This window comes from Paramormyrops kingsleyae, chromosome 17 (assembly GCF_048594095.1).
Source record: "Paramormyrops kingsleyae isolate MSU_618 chromosome 17, PKINGS_0.4, whole genome shotgun sequence".
In the NCBI taxonomy this organism is placed as follows: domain Eukaryota; kingdom Metazoa; phylum Chordata; class Actinopteri; order Osteoglossiformes; family Mormyridae; genus Paramormyrops; species Paramormyrops kingsleyae.
Window position 1 is genome coordinate 18195210 of NC_132813.1, and position 16568 is coordinate 18211777.

General features: G+C 47.0%; 1 protein-coding gene across 1 annotated transcript; it reads right to left on the minus strand.

Moving 5' to 3' along the window:
• Positions 1-359: 359 nt before the first annotated feature.
• On the minus strand, positions 360-14938 carry prpf8 (pre-mRNA processing factor 8). The gene is made up of 43 exons (XM_023843795.2): positions 14736-14938; positions 13730-13873; positions 13409-13577; positions 13115-13279; positions 12796-13014; positions 12498-12710; positions 12280-12405; positions 12051-12156; positions 11732-11922; positions 11509-11628; positions 11206-11395; positions 11000-11119; positions 10747-10881; positions 10450-10579; positions 9844-10040; positions 9489-9695; positions 9236-9399; positions 8970-9096; positions 8687-8879; positions 8342-8529; positions 8022-8260; positions 7738-7884; positions 7438-7648; positions 7184-7300; positions 6839-7086; positions 6530-6709; positions 6283-6418; positions 6021-6190; positions 5700-5829; positions 5142-5288; positions 4895-5055; positions 4597-4788; positions 4052-4289; positions 3745-3873; positions 3519-3632; positions 3004-3177; positions 2555-2748; positions 2200-2439; positions 1978-2119; positions 1687-1827; positions 1379-1518; positions 1050-1252; positions 360-918 (listed from the first exon to the last, which is right to left on the minus strand). Exons 2-43 carry the CDS (start codon positions 13860-13862, stop codon positions 764-766), a joined length of 7041 nt encoding a protein of 2346 aa, XP_023699563.1. The 5' UTR covers positions 13863-13873; positions 14736-14938; the 3' UTR covers positions 360-763.
• Between the last annotated feature and the right edge of the window lie 1630 nt (positions 14939-16568).

Sequence of the window (16568 nt, forward strand, 5' to 3'; positions counted from 1 at the left end):
ACCTTCTTCCTTTTCGATCTCGTGTTGCTTGTCTTTCATCTCCTAATTGCACTGTTGGTCTGTTACCCATAGCGCCTTAATTTATGTTCATCTGAAAATCACATCGCATAAAAAATAAAAACTGCATGGCAGGTAGTTTGGTAAGCAATATCACTTTTGCCCAATAAACATTTTTGTGAATCATGGAATACAGCTTAAGTCCATCCAGACTCTTTACAGAAATCCAGGCAACCTCTAAAAACTGAAGACCTGCCTTTTTTGAAACAACCAAACCAAAAATGTCATATTACACAAAGGCATGTTTCCTCTCCCACAAATTTAAATTTAATCTTGAACTGATCCATTGAACACACACAAAATATACTTAAAAAAAGTCTTTATTGAAACTCAAAGCATAGTGTATTCCCAACACTGGATCAAATTTTTCTGTAAAACACAAAATGGCAATTTTACTGTGGGACTTCCACCTGACCAGAGGACTATATTTAAAATCTCCAACCAAAACACAAAGTTGCACTGGCACCAATGAAAAGTACAGTGACTCAATGATATACACAAAATATGCTGAAGTTACAAAGGTTTTCCAGAAAGGCCAGGGTTCCTGTAAGGGAGCGACACAGGCTACCAAGCTACAAGTCAGGAGCACTATGGACAGCGACAGCGTTCTGATGGTTCATTTCCCGCAGCAAACTTAAGAGCATCATTGAATTGGTCTGTCAAGGTTTCCAGCTCCTCGAGTCAATCTCGCACCACAGAAGCCGTATTAAGCGTACATGTCTTCACGGTCCGCGTTGTAGATCTCGCCCTCCTGCAGTGAGGCGAAATTCAGGAAGTGTGAAGGTCGGTGGACCTCGTGGTAGAACTCCTTGGGGTTGGAGAGCTGCAGGTCGTACTTCATATTAGGATCGTGGCGAACGCCTGTGGAGACAAAGAATCAATCACAGTGGAAGCAGCACTGCTACACAGACCAGAGCATGCAAGGTCCTTTGGCTCCCGATAAAAGACTGCGAGCACTGCTGCTGATGCTTTTCATGGGAAAGTCTCCTCACCCATGAAGTTGTAGTTCCAGGACACCTGTGCAGGCACCATGAAGAAGCCAAGGAAGCGGTCGGACAGCAGCATCTGCACCCTCTCGTAATGTGAGGGCAGGTACCCCTTGGGGTTATTGCCCTTGTCTGTGTTCTGCCTGCCCCACTCGTATCCACTGGGGGTTAGTTTGTAGGCGGTCAGGGTGCAGGAACCAGGGGTGAAGCTGGAATGAAAACGAATGTAAAGCATACAGAATAGCCACACATCTGTATGCTGGGCCTCAGCAGGAAACGCCATATTATAGAATCTTCTGGTTATTGTAGAAATCACTACCACACAACAGCCATACCTGCAGGTAATAATGATGGTCTTCTCTCCATCCCAGGAGGGATTGTCGGCCATGACCTTGGCATGCGTGGTGACATCTTGTGGGGACAGCTGCGGGGACTCGTTGGGTTGGGTGTGGATCCAGCCAAGAGGTTCCATTTCCTGGGAAGGTAAGCGTCCGTGAGCCACCAGTAACTACAGCCGACGTAGGCGAGGGTCACAGAAGCATCCAAACAAAGTACTTTAAAGATGCCTTCACCCTACAATTTATATCCAGGTACATCCATGCCGGACTATAACACAGCCAGTTCCAGGATACTGGCACCTCACCTTGAGGTACTCATGCTGGGGCAGCTGGTTTGGCAGGTGGACAGTCTGGTGTGTCCCCCACTGAGGCACCATGACGATGCAGCGGATCTCTTTCACCTGGGGGTTATCTGGAGGGCTTGTGCCATACAGATACCCTGCAATCTGCAACCAGATGCACGAAGAACAATAAAGCGACTACACAGTACAGGGTGTGTGTACAACCCTTCAGGCGAGATGAAAAGCCAAATTTTGGAACTCAAAATGGCAGAAGCTTAGTAACTACATCCAAATGATATACAGCTCGACACAGACCTGAGCACGAAGGTCAGAGATGCAGATGAACTTCTTCAACACATTCTTGGGCAAAATGTACGTGTAACCGGTCTCCTTGATGTCATCGGATGACACGTAGATGTGGTTTGTCCGCAAGTGCAAGTTTGCAGCCGAGATGGCCCTGCGAGAGGAACACGGTCATGTTTAATGACAAGTGGCGCTGCAGAGGACAAAACAGCCAGGGCTTAATGTCTGACTCACCGCACTCTCCATTCGGTCTTCGAGGAGAAGGTCTGTGTCTCGTAATTGCTTGTGGTGGAGGTGATGATCTCATCGCCGTGCTTGTTGACGGTGCGGGTCTGCGTGGCCGTCAGCTGAGACTGCTCTTTGGTCTGCTTCTCGATCTCAGCAATCTGCTGCCGCTGCTGGGATGGGGCTGAGATCTCCATTCCCAGAATGATATCCCTGATCTCTGATTGGGTCAGAGATGCTACATTCACACTGTGGAATGAAGGGAGCAGATAAGGCCCAAAGTCATCATCTGTGGGGTTTGTGAAGCGTCACAAAACACATTATTTGTTCCCAAGATGCACTCTGAATAAAAGGTCAGACTTACTTGTTCTTCTTGCCATAGTCAGCCAGGATGAGATCTTTGAGCTGCACTTCTACCTTGATCCATTCTTCGTCGGTTAGAGTGGGCCAGATATGGTGTGGCTCTGTGATGGTGGTCTTGTCGGGCTTTAGGATCACTTTGGCCCGGTCGTTGTTCACGTGGAGGGCTCTCAGGATCAGGATGAGACGGGAGAATGCCTAACAGAGGATCGTCAGCAAGCAGTAAGCAGGGCCATTCTGACCAAAGATATGCAAGCATTTCCGACCCACAGGTCAACTAACTAAAATGAGTTAGAACAAGGTTTCTCAACCCAGTCCTCGGGGACCACCAGACGGTCCACGTTTTTGCTCTCTCCCAATTGGCAGGGAATTGGGAGAGAGCAAAAACGTGGACCGTCTGGTGGTCCCCGAGGACCGGGTTGAGAAACCTTGAGTTAGAACATGTCTTATTACAGTATAGGAGGAGATTGTCTTCAGCCAGTCATCGTAGAGATTGAAGAGGACCATCTGAGGCTCAGTAGCTTTCAAGATGAGGTCTCCGAACTTCTCCACCTTCAGACAAGCTTGGAAGGGCAACTGCAGCTCAGAACCCTTGATGACAATGTTGGGGAAATCCAGCAAGTGGACCTGAAAAGCACAAGGCCTTCAAGTCAATGCCAGGAAATTCTCCGCGCCCATCGACTTCCCACACTTCATGAAATCCCCTTTTAAAAGCAAGGCTGTTAATCTGCACTTTTTACCATCTACCATATGAGTGGGAAATTACTTTCCTCATGGAGGCTGTGTCAAGGTAAGAGATGCCCTTTAGATTCTGGTAGCGTTTGTTTCATCTCAGCACTCAATAACTGATTACAGTAACAAAACACAACCTCACGCATCAACCGCTCTTCTGTCCAGCATGGACCTTTGGCCCTCAATATAACACAGATAACAAATAATCATAAAGTGCGCAGTGAAGGTTACTTCACCTCCAGCGGGTCCAGCATTCCCTTCCTGGTGACGATGATCTGCTTGGGCTGCTCCTCTACGGGCAGCGAGCGGATGAGGGCCGCCACTTCCTCAGCAGTCTTCCATTTAGCCAGCTGCAGGTGGACATAGAGTGTTAAGGCGACCACCAGAGTGCTCCAGCAGAAACGGTAACCCACAGCCCCTCCCTCCACTCCTACTCCCTCCAGGAGAGAGAGACTCTCACACCTGTCCCAGACGCTTCTGTCCGGCCCAGACGGACGTGTGAATGATCTTCAGGAACAGCTGCCCAGTCCTTGGGTTGAAGATGAAAATTGCACCATTGATTGGCTTCGTGGTCAAGTTGCCCTCAAAGGTCTATGAGACAAAAAAAAAAAATATTCCATAGACTTTAGGACAACTCAGGAAATCAATTTATGAGCTGAAAAATCACGAAACAGATAAATACATACAGATACAGGCAAGGTTTGGAGAAAAGTTATATTTACACTGGAATACTCATGATCCTGTTTATTCAGGGACTGTCAGTATTTACCTTGTGGATGGTGACTCTGTAGACATTGGTGTCATCCACAAACCAGATGATCTGGTTGGAGAAAAGTTCTCCATAGTTCTGGGAGGAGAGGTACGGCTCAGTGGGCTCAGAAGAGTAGAGCTGCAGACCCTTCCGGATCCTCTCTCTGAGCACGTACAAGGCGGGGTTGGCCTTCATTATCTTCGCCATCGCTTGCTGAATCAGCGGCTTTGCTCCAGGGAACCAGTTTCCATAGGCGCTGAACCAAAGAACAGAGAAATCGTTTCAGAACTCAAAGGCCAGGAATCTATTCCTGCCTTTTATTTAGAGCATTCAGTAAAAGGTAATGTTCCAAATCCAAAGAAGAGCTAAACATCTTGAAGAAGTTGCAGCTTCACAACACACCTATAGCAAACAACAGGGAAGAAGCCTTTTCTACATATACACAAAACCTGGCATAAAAGAACTAAATACATTTGAAAATTAAAATGCCCAGATTCAACAGTATATACAGTCTAAAAGGTGCTTCAGATACACCCTATAACACATTGTATACAACACCTCACCTGTGCAAGTTGTAGGCCAGGTCAATGGCGATCAGGACCCCGGTGGGTGATGGGTAGATGCTCATGTTGTCGGTGGTGTAGTCCAGAAACTTGGCCCTGGCGTATCTCTCGATGTCATGAGAGTCATAGTCTCCCCATCGCAGCTGGATGTCGATCCAGTACTTCTGGGTGGTGGTGCTGTCCATCACATCCCTGCAAAAGAGCAAAGCAGACACTTGCTGAATGTGTGGGACCGATAAACACGGCAGGCAGAAAGCCAGAGGAGCGCCGGCGATCTGCAGAGCCTCTGCTGACGTACTTCGAGTCCGCAAGCAGAGATGGGCGGGAAACATTCCACTTGTAGGAGGCAAAGAGCAGGATGTCGGCACAGGAGGAGTTCATCTTGTAGGACTTCCTGGGATGGATGGTCTCCTTCTGCACAGTCTCAATCTCCAGGGCATCTAGCTCTTGGTCAAACACCTGTACAGAACACACACGTCATTACAACCAGCCAAGCTACTGCTCCAATAAAGCCATCCCCCACCCAAGCATGGATGCCCCTGTACCTGGCAGAGATCCATGACTATGCTCTCGTGAATCTTCTGCCACAAGTGAGCTCTGAAGATCTGGATCAGGGAGATCTTGAGGGTGGGGATTTTACCATGCATGAAAATGCCGGTAAGATCCAGCTGCACCTGGAAACCCACATACACCTGGAAAGGAGAGAGGGGTTGGTAAGAGTGCTCTCTCTCTCACACACACACACACACACACACACACTTTATATATTCCTATCATTGTGGGGACTCTCCATTTCTATGGGCATAACCCTAACCCTAACATAACCCTAATCCTTACCCAGTCCTGACTTTAACTGCACGTAACCAAACAAAACAAAAGACTTAACTATTAGTTTTTTTGTTTGCACTCAGATGTTTTTTTTTTTATACAACATTGAGGGTTATATTGTGGGGACCTGAAAAATGCCCCTAAAAGCTAAAAACATTCACCACACTGCAAGGACATTTGAACACCACAATGTGGCAAATATAAACACACACACACACACACACACACACGATACTGACAATAATACATTTAGATCCAGTTCACTGGAGACTTACGTTGGCCCTATTGATCGTGGGCGACCACCAAAGCGTGAATCGTCTGTTGGGAATCTGGTTCAGACCAGATCTCTGTGCATTGGTGAGCTTCTTCCATTTCATGGACTCCTCAAAACCACTGGCCTTTTCCCTGTTAATGGGATGGTGAGTATGACATGAAACATGCGATTACTAAGGTGCAAAACAGGGGTGCGCACAGCCGACTCATGGAAACCCTTATTCGTATATAGGCAAACACTCCTACTGCCGACAGTTTCAAAGCAGAATTTTAATATGCATTTGATCACAGGCTAAGGAATATTCTAGAACAAAGTTGCTCACCAGAAGAGACCCTCCCAGGTGGGGAAGTAGGTTCCCTTGAAGAGCGTGTGCTCCAGAATGCCCTCCACCCCTCCCAAGGCCTGGATCATGTCCGTCCGGTAGTTGTTCAGGTTCCAAAGCTTCCCGTCGTGCCTCTGGTGTGTCCACCAGAAGGGATTCTGTTTCAAAACCTGGGGAGACATCAAACCCGGATTAAACGCCAGTTCCCACGGGACAGGGGGCTGGTTCAGTTAGTATCAGAATTAGAGGCTTTCACGCATACCTGATACTGCTTGAAGTCAGTCCGGACCCTCCAGCCTTTGTCATAGGCGAGAGTGTGCCGGTCTTTCTGGAACAGAGTGTTGATACGCGGGATGCCTCTGTCCCACGAATCCTCCAAGTCTTCAAGAGTCAGACGCCTGTACCGCAAAGGATGCACTGTTGACTTTCACCTTAGCACCCATCTGATTTTAAATCTGTCACAGGCGAGCTCTTTGTTCCTGGAGGTACGGGGGAGGGGGGACAGGTACCTGTTCTGCGCGATGGCCTCCTGCCTCTTCAGCGCATACTCGGCCCAGACCCTCTGCGAGTCGATGAACTCGCTCTCCCAGGGCTGGATGTAGCGATAGAGATTAGGGATCAGCTGGTCCTCCTCGTGGCTCATGCCCGAGCGGAAGTGGGTGATGCCCACGTCGGTCTGCTTGGACCACCTATAGGAGAGCATGCAGGAGTCAGTCAATTCAGAACAGTCTGCAGCTTTCAGAGGATCTACTGAACTGCGTTATAGAAGTATCAGTAACAGGAATGAAGGAGAGTATGTCGCACAACGACCACGCTACCTCAGATCCGACTGTGGGATGAGCACATGGCCCATGGACAACATGCCAAGTCCTCCCAGCTCTTTGGGCGTGTAGAAGACCACAGGAGGAAAACGGCTCGGCATCTTGGAGTTCAGACCGATCTTGATACGTGTCTGAATCTTGTTCTCACATTTGACCAGCAGGTCTAGGAGCTCTTGTGTGTTGACCACAGCCTCACGGAAGTAGGTCATCAGACCAATCAGGGCAGTGTTCCACTTGTTCACAATCTGTTGGATGCAGGGAAGTTCTGTTAACGCCAAAACTTTAGAGCTCAAACCATTTACATGCAACAATCCAATTTCAGTCCCGAAAGCAGACACCTACCTTGGTGAAGGTGGTGGACCCAGAGGCCATCAGGATCTGTCGAACTCTGTTGTGGAACCTCTGCATGGACTCATCATCTACACGCAGGAAGCACTGAGCTGTTCGCTCTTTGGTGACCTGGAGCACAGTGGTTAAAGGGAAACTTCCATCAACAAACTCCAAATAAACCCCATCATCTGCTCTTTGTTATGATGTGCAGCATCTTAACGTGTTAAAATAAACCAAATTTGGTGGCAAAAGCAGCCCAGCCCCACCTCATTCTGCAGGTTCCACACCCCATCCTTGTGGGTGAATTCTTCGTAGCTGGTGCGGCACTTGGGCAAAATGCGGCACTCGAAGCCACACATGTTGAAGAGCAGGTTGGGGTTGTCTTTGCTGTACACCGACACAAAGCTGTTTTCCCACTGCACGGTGGTCACAGAGCGGGGCAGTCGGTTCTTGATGTCCCAAAAGACGGCACGGCCCCTGGAGAAAAAAGCCGCATGCTTAATCCCTCAACAGAACATGCACAGCCATTTCACTGAAGGCAGTGAGAGGAGACGGGAGCAACTCACAGGTTGACGTCGTGTTTCATCAACCTCATCCTGGCATCCCGGGGCCAGCATTTCTTGTTGTTGTAACCCACAATGTTTTCATTGTTGGGGTCTGGGTGCTCAGTGAGGTACCTCTGGATCAAGTCTCTTGCTTCATCTGCAGTAAACCTAAACATTCGCAAAAACACACCAGAACACTCAGCAGGTAGAACCAAACAATGAGCAAACGAAGTCTCCCTTCTCTAGACTTCACCATGTCACATGGCTGCCCCAAAGGGCCCCCTCTGGGGAGGAAATCTGGTCACCTGAAGAAAATGTGGATGCGGTCGATGTAGCGGCAGTACAGGCGGATGGGATGGGCACTCTCAGTGGCAATGTCTTGGAAGCTCAAGAAGTCATTGGGCATCTGAGGTGGGCCTGCCATTTCACTGGCTCGGTGGAGGCCCAGGACCAGCAGGTCCATCACCAGCCCATAATACTGCACGATGAAGGAGGCGAACTGCAGTCCACGGATGATCCCATACGAGTTGGTGTGGTTCATGTCCTGTGGAAACCAGAAATTTCAGTACAATTCCATAACAAAAAAAGTCAACCTTACCGTTGACCACAACACACGGTGGCTGACCTTGTAGTTGATGACCACGTTGTTCTTGGCCGTCATGTAGTCGGCGATGTTGTGATCCACAATGAGACGCAGCAGCCTGTTCAGCAGCGTCAAGTCGATCTTCTCGTACATCTTCTCGTAGCGCGACTCCAGCATCACGTTGCACTCTCCTTCCGCGGTCTCCCACACATCCTGAAGGTTGTTGATTCCTGGAAGAGCAAACAGAGAGAGCCTTCAAACACGGGACATCAGTTGTTAGCTGCTGGGTTTTCATAAACCAGAGTTATTGATTCCTGCTACAGAAAAACCATTTGAAATTTTTGCCTTTTAAAAAAAAATCCACGTTCAATGCAACTGAAACTTCACCTTGACACCACTTGTACACCAACAGTGGGGGAGGCTCAGTATCTGCTGGCTTGATCCAGGGGGGAAAGAGCCTGCGCTTGTCGGCTTCGTACCACAGGTACTGATCCAGGTACGCGTCAGTGATCTTCTCCAGGGGCTCCACATCATATACTGGTACCAGATGACTGTACAGGTCCATGAACTCAATGCCGACCTATGGGAAGAGGTGAAATTCAGCAACGACACATGCAGCAGGTTAAGATAAACAGCCGTGACGGCCTTCTGAACAGCTTGCTGGGCTCACCTCTTTGAAGGCTCTCTGGGTGAGGAGGTGACGCTTGATTCTGGACAGCGCCTCGTGTGGGTTGTCATAGGCCTGCTCAATCAGGCCCAATTCCTCTCTCTGGGACTGGTTCAGCCTGGACTTCACGCTGTAGACGAGGGGGAAAAATCCACATCCAATCCACTGCTGCACGCACGTTAAATCCACCCCGTGTGCAAACTCACGTCAATGAATTGCTGCCATTAACTCCATGCATATTGGAACGCCTACAGAACACAGCAGCCTACCTATAAGCCTCCTTGAGCCTTTCCAGAGCCAGAATGAGCAGCTTGGTGTCGTGCTTGTAGGAGAGCGGAGGGAAGGGGATGGGCGAGAAGCGCCGGCTCTCCAGCCAGTGCACGGTGGTGGTATAGATGGCCACGGCCTCCTCTGCTGTGATATAGGGACCATCCTGGAGGAGAGACGCCACAAAGAAATCAAGTTCACAACCCCTGCACCCTGAATGTGCACCATAACACACACCACAGATGTAACGCTCACCTTCAGGTAGTTGTGCTGCCTCTCCTGCTCAGCCTTCAGGTAGAGTCGAGTCAGCCGGCCCAGGTTCTTCTTGCACACGGTCTTGTCAACCGTGGCACCACGCCTGATTCGCTCTCGGTTGTAATGAGCTGTGTTGGTCCACCAATCAGCTTTTGCTTTGACATAGCGCAGGATCATGTTCTCAATGGGGGTAGGAAGCCCTGGCACCTATAGAATGGTAGGAAAAAAAATTATAAAAGTCAGTTTTTTTGAAGTGCCCAGTTGTAGTCCTACCTTCCTTTAAATAGCGCAAATATGCAGGCAGTGTAACTTTCCATGGAAAAGCACAGGCAACGAAAGCTCCTTGTGGACTGACCTTCCATGGAATGTTGGCCTTCCAGCATCTCCAGGATTCGCTCAGATGCTGCAGGATTGTCCGGGCCTTGTTCTGCTTGATGCCCTCAGGCATCATGTCCAAGATGTCATGCATGACGGCTGCACGCAGTTCCAGGTCGAAATGAGACTCCACGCGCTGCTTTGTGACGGTCTTGGCAACCCCCTTCGAGTGTCGACCTGCATCAATGACACGATCGTGCTGAGAGACTCCCAAAGACCGGCAGGTCTGTGCACACAAACTGCAGCTCCAAGTCTAAAACGGGTTTATGAGTATGAGCAAGTGAATAAATGTCGCTTTCACAGTTTTTGACCAAAGATTAGACCAACAATTAGTTATATTCAAAGTCTAAGCCAGTGTTTCCCCAATCCGGTCCTCAGGGAACCCCGGACAGTCCACATTTTTGCTCCCTCCCAGCCCCCAGCCAATCAGGAACACCGAATAGCTGGTACAGGTGTGCTGGAGGCTGAGAGGAAGCAGAAACATGGACTGTCCAAGGTTCCCTGCAGACTGGGTTGGGAAACACTGGCCTAAGTAATAACTGTCTACAAATGTCCAGAGGGTTCTCCAGCATATTCGGTGCATTACCTTCAAACTGTCTGGCCAGCAGATTTCCCAGCCACCTCTCAAGCAATGGGGTGATACCCCGCATGAAGAAGAGCCAGACTCTCCAGCCTGGAGCCCAGAATCCACATCCCGGACCTTTCCCCACAGGGCCCTGGGGAAATTTTACAGAAGGCTCAAGTACAGCATTTAGCAAGCCGGCCAGAACAAAAGCATGCCTACTGTTTTATAAATAAAATGAAAATAATGGTACCAAGAGACCAGAGTCGCCGTGTTGAAGCGGTAAGGTTAGGGTTAACGGTACCAAACAGCCAGACTCACCGTGTTGAAGCGGTAGTAGATGAGATGCTTCAAGTCCTTGCACATGCGGATCTGCCGCATCAGCTTGTATTTGTACCGGTACATTCCGGTCAACTGTCCCACGTGGGCAAAGATGTACTGCAAACCGTCAGCCAGCTGCAGCACACGGAGGAGCAGGAGGGGCAGATTAAAACACCCCAACAGTCACCCAGGTCTAGCTAGCTGTGAAACCCACCATCGCAGGGTGTGGTAGCTAAAACAGAACAGAGCCCACCTGGAAGGCATCGACGTTTCCCAGCCTGTACTGCACATGGCTGTCCACCACGAGCTTGCTGAGACGGAGCACCTCACGACACAAGTGGAACGCGTTCCCAAATCTGGACTTCTTACGTTCCTGAAACAAGCACGTCAAAGTAGCCGATATTAACAGAGCCGTACAATAGCACTGAGCTCAGGCCTTCCTACCCTTAAGCTACAGACCTTTGTTGTGAGGGTCTTCACAGGCTTCAGGTTGAAGTTGTAGTCCAAGTGAAGGTAGTTGAGGTTCTTCCTGTGGATGAGCAGGTTCAGCATGTTGTAACCCTGCCGGCACACCTGCAGTCCCACCTCCACCCAGTCCAGCTTTGTCGACTGGAAGAACTTTGTGGCCTTGAAGGAGCGGAACAGGTATCTGGCGAAAGACGAAGCGAGTGCAACTCAAAACAAATTCTTCATTTCGCTTCAACAAGGTTTAAATTCACACAGGTTGTCCAAAGAATCCTGTAGAAAAGCTAGTCCACAAACCTTTTCTTCTGAGCTTTTGGTGGTCTATGCTTGAGGGCATTAAGCACATAGTACTTCAGCAGCTTCTGGTAGGAAACCCGCACCTTCACAGGCTGTCCAGCAGGACAGTGCTCACGGTACCTAGTGAACAGAAATAATCACTCACATACACGGAGGTCACTGTAAACCTCAAACAAAGGATGCTATCTAAAAAGAAAACAAGCTGTAAAGAGGAGACACTAACCAGTTCTTAATGAGAGGGATGTCAATTGCCCTCCGGGTTCTTCCCGACCTCAGGTTGAAGGGACGGGGTGCCCAGAGCAGAGCGATGCCATTGGCTGTGTTGTCAGTGTATAGGGGGGTGTCCTTAAGGAAGGGCTCCACATACTCAGGGAGCTCAAACTCCTCATCATCATCTGGAAGCGGCTCCTGGCTCTGAAAGAGAGACAGACATCTTCAGTGGAAACTGGAATTTGCTACAGGTAATAGGTACAGGTACATTGTTCTAGAAAAAAATCCTTCTAAGCAAATTACTCTCAAGTCAGTATAAAAAAAAAACTTACTTTGACTGAGTGTCTGTGGGAGATTGGGTTAATCAGGGGGTCAAAATAGAAGGCTGGCAAATCAGGATCTTCTGTCTTGATGAAGACAACATTGGGAGTGTGATACCTGAAGCAGGAAGCAGAGGGTGGGGGGGGGGATATATCATTGTATTAGTGTTTCCCCCTTCAGCAAGCTTAATTCTTTCTGTACAAGCCAATAAGAATGTGCAATAACGCCGAAGCAGCTCACCAGGTCAGATGAACATGGTGAGGCAAGTTGTTGTACAGGTAGGGGAATGCAATCTTGTACTCTGTTCTTATTGGCTGTCGGATGATGATCTTGTTGATGTCATTGAATTCATTCCAGTCTTCATCCCTGTACAAAGCCAAACAAGTTTGAGAATGGTGTACAAATTTACAGAAATCATCTGACAAAAAAAAAAAAAAATCACAGAACTCAAAACTTACTGCAAGTTTATGTCTCTGACAAGAGGCTCAAATTTGGGACCTCCTGGGATGGCCATGTTGAGAGCCTTGGATGTGAAGAAGGCTTTCAGGTCAAACAAGTAGAAATAATTGCGATCAACCAGGTCGGTCAACAGCTGGTTTGCCAGGCGGTAGAGGGTGGACATCATGGGCAGGGAGAACTGCCATCGCCGGTAGGTCGTCCCGTTCACGAACCTGATGGATCGAGAAGCACTGGTGATGCAGGGAGGTAGGCAGAGAGAGAGAAAGAAGGTCTCTCACTTCTGTGCTGTGAACTCACTTTGCATTGTCTTTGAGTGGCTGGTGCTCGTACATCCAGTCCACCACGGAACCATCCTCCTCAGGGTCCAGCTCCATCTGGATGGCCTCCAGAGGCTCCACATCCAGGATGTTATCGGCATAGTCCAGCGGAGGCTCCTCGTCATCAAATGGTGGGAACCTCATTCGCTTGAAGTGTCGCCTGTCTCTCTTCTCACGACGCATCATGATCCACATGGACCTAAGGTGAGCAGAAATCTCAATCAACCAGTGCACATTTTGCATTCAGCCATGAATCTTGCTCTACAAAAGATCTGTGCTGAAAAATGAAGGGACCCTACCCCCACTGTGCAATGTAGACCGGCTCAATGACCCATGGGATCTCATTGACGAAGGAAATTGCTCCGGTGATGTGGTAGAGCACCGGAACATCTCTGATCTGCTCCCAAGGCATTGGCATGTTCTCCAGCAGCTTCAGGACTGCGTGGGGCATGTATTTAAGAGCTCTGGAATAGAAATAGGAAAACTGCATGAATACATACAAACCATCAATACTATACATACCATATTATGACCCTTTACAAGAATCACAGCGCAAAAAGCAACATGCAATAATAAACCACTGAGCTGCTTACCCAAGATAAACCCTTTTGTCATGGCGGAATTTCCTGTTGGTCATGTCTCCGTGGTCCCTGATGATCTTGCGCACATGTTCAGGGGGCATGTCTTCTTTCTGGGCATCCACAAAGCCAAACTTCCGCTTCTCTGAATAGCGCTTTGCCTGCAGCTGCTGCCATTTGCGAGCTAAAGCCAACATCAATCAAGCATTAAAAACATTCACTTTTGTAGCAGCAATACTGTTAAATCATGCTTCATTTTCGTCACCCAACATTTCAAAATTTCTGTCATTAAAATTGCAGGGTACACTCTCCTCCCCAGCACTTATCAAACCCCACCTTTCTCTTGCAGTTTCTCCTCAGACATGTAATCGGGCATCTGGCTTGGGGTGGGAATCCCAGCAGGGATGCCTGGGGGAATTCCCGGAGGCATCGCTCCAGGTACAGGTCTGTACGGGAATGCAGCTGCCATGGTGGCTGTACCTGCAAGAACAAACTTTTCACAATCCCGGCAGCAGCACTGGGGGTATCACAGTAAACGTGAACAAATATCACGGGGATTCCTCACAGAAAGACATTTAGATGTTTCTGTACGAAAAACACGTAAATAGATTTTTTTCTAATTCTTCCAAAAGAAAATTAAGTAGAAATTTTCAAAAAGGACGAGTCAAACTTTTAAAGGATTTCTTTACTGTCCACAAAAAATACAAATAGAGCATTATCAATAGCAATAAACAACACCCCACTGACCGCCTGGACAAAGTTACAATAGCAGAAAAAAATGCACAGCGTGCAAGATAGAGAAATAACCGAGTATAAAATAGACTACAGCAAAGTGCAGGGCGTAAAACATGATGGGCAACCGAGCAACGATTTACAGTTCAGTTCAGTTCAGATGAGACGGTAAGGGCACTAGAGGACGGTTCACTGTAAAGCCGGATGGCCGCCGAGGGAAACGTGCTACCGGGGCTAGAGAAAAACATCCAAAATTTTACAAGAAACAGCGTACTCCGATAACAAAACTTAGCAATTTAGCGTTTAACGTACAGATATATAAGCCTAATAAAGACAAAGTCGGACGGTGTGCAGATTAACCCCATGATGTGTTGCCAACTATAGCTATTTACAAGGCAATTAAAGCAAACTTAACATAGCAATAACTGATCTCCTAATCCAAAGTGAATTACGTTTGGCTGCCAAACAAAAAACAACAAATCGGTCATTAGGCGATCTGAAGCATAGTAGCCATGCTGCTAGTTAGCTAATACAACAGGCCATGTTGTCAGGAAGCACCGCTAGAGAATTTAGCGCCTTCATCATCATGTAAACTTCACTGCAAACTCACCTCCTTTACCACAGCAACCGATCTGTATTAAAACTGCCTTTCTCCGTGAAGAATCACAACAACATTACTTAAATGCAATTGAATCTGGCTCCCTGCTAAAGACAAGCGTTTCTCCGAGCTAGCTATTTGCGTAGAATGGCGGACAAAATCGAGCAACGCACGATGTTCGTACTGCCAGTATTCACAAACGAGAGCCGCTACGTTGTAAGCGTTTTCTGCGGATAGGAATACGGGATATTACTACGCAAACGTAAGTGGGCGCCGCTACAAAGAAATTCCCGGATGTTAACATGTAACTTTATTTAACATGTATGACGGAACGCTAAGCAGTGCTGAGCTTTGCCGCACGATGGTCTGTATGCAGATCTAAATTTTTAACTCGTTTATGAAGTCCGGACGTTTGTCTAATTCACACGGTTTACAAAACATACGTTAGAAAATTGTAATGTGAATGAAATCAATGGTGACACAGAAGTAGTTCAACAAAAGCGTAAGACGTTTGTGGGTTGTAATGCTTCATAAACAGGCCTACTTCTAAAATAAAAAGTAGCACAAAATAAAATCGTGATGTAAAATTAGATGTTTCGATTGGAGTAGCTAATATTAATATGAGGCTTATTCATAAGATATTCACAGCAACTTTCTATAAAATGATATTTTTCACTTAAGGTTTGTGATTGTTGTACATACATACACAAACAAACCGTTCCATTAAATCCAGTTTACCACAAATAACCGAAAATTACAGCCAAACTGGAAGATTTTTTTTATTGAAGTATGTGCATAGAAGTTATGTAGGACATAATACTGACATCTTTACACCGTCCTGCTAATAACACTGATAACACTGCTCATACTATACATTAACTCAACATGGTCATGTCATAAACTCCTATTTGCCACAAAATTATAAGGTAGGTGAAGAAAATTTAATCCGTTCAAAAGACGCTGGTATCACTTGTATTTCAAGAATTCGGCCTTACAGCTGGTATTTAAAAAGGTCCGCAGAACAGAAATACGCACTCAGCAGCTATAGTGCTAATTTATAAAAAGTCTAATAACTTTATGTACATCACAATAATGCAAAGCTCAGCAAAATTCTTCATTTTTTCTGGATTTAGCGGCGGCGAAAACCGTAACATTAACCACCACCAGAGGGCGCAAATGTTACGAATTTAAATTTTGAATTGCTGTGTGTTGTTAATAGGGTGTTATAGTGTTTTAATGACAGATTAAATATCAGATTTTTGAACCAGTCAGTGTTTAGATTAAAGTTACGATCTGAAAAGGTAGCATAGGCTTAAATCTTTCTCTTGTTTCCTCATCAAGGTACTTAACTATTTCAGCAATTATCCATCTGTGGAAAAGGCAAATTAATTTGTTTGATCAAAATTAAAAGTCACAGTTTTATTTATCATAAGCATTGTCTGGAAGAGACATCCGTGCAATGAAATGCTTGTGGTGAAGTTCAAATAATTGCACATACAATCACAATACAAAATACAGAAATGTAATTGGGGAGAGGGGGAGAAGAAAAACTAGTAAAAAAATAAGTAAAACGAGTAAGGGAATAACCCAGGATTAATTAAAGCAGATCTTGTAAAAACAGTGAGAAAGACCAGGTGGCTATCAATGTAATAAAATGACAAGTGCAATAGTCTATGTTACAGATGCAGTATTTAGTGCAAATATAATAGTCACAAGTAGACTAGCAACAGTGACTGGAAATATTATACAGTACTGGAGTAGAGTAGTCTAATGGCCTGTGTGTAAAAACCACAGGCTAGTAGTCCGTGACTGTATGCCTTCTAGACGGTAATCTGATAAAAGCTG

Excerpts from the sequence above, each read along its gene's own strand:
- prpf8 (XM_023843795.2), bottom strand. The coding sequence starts at position 13,862 with ATGGCAGCTGCATTCCCGTACAGACCTGTACCTGGAGCGATGCCTCCG. Across the intron at positions 11,629-11,731 it reads ATCCCTCTCATTAAGAACTG|GTACCGTGAGCACTGTCCTG; the intron begins GTTAGTGTCTCC and ends TCTGTTCACTAG. Across the intron at positions 6,710-6,838 it reads ATCCCACAGTCGGATCTGAG|GTGGTCCAAGCAGACCGACG; the intron begins GTAGCGTGGTCG and ends GCTCTCCTATAG.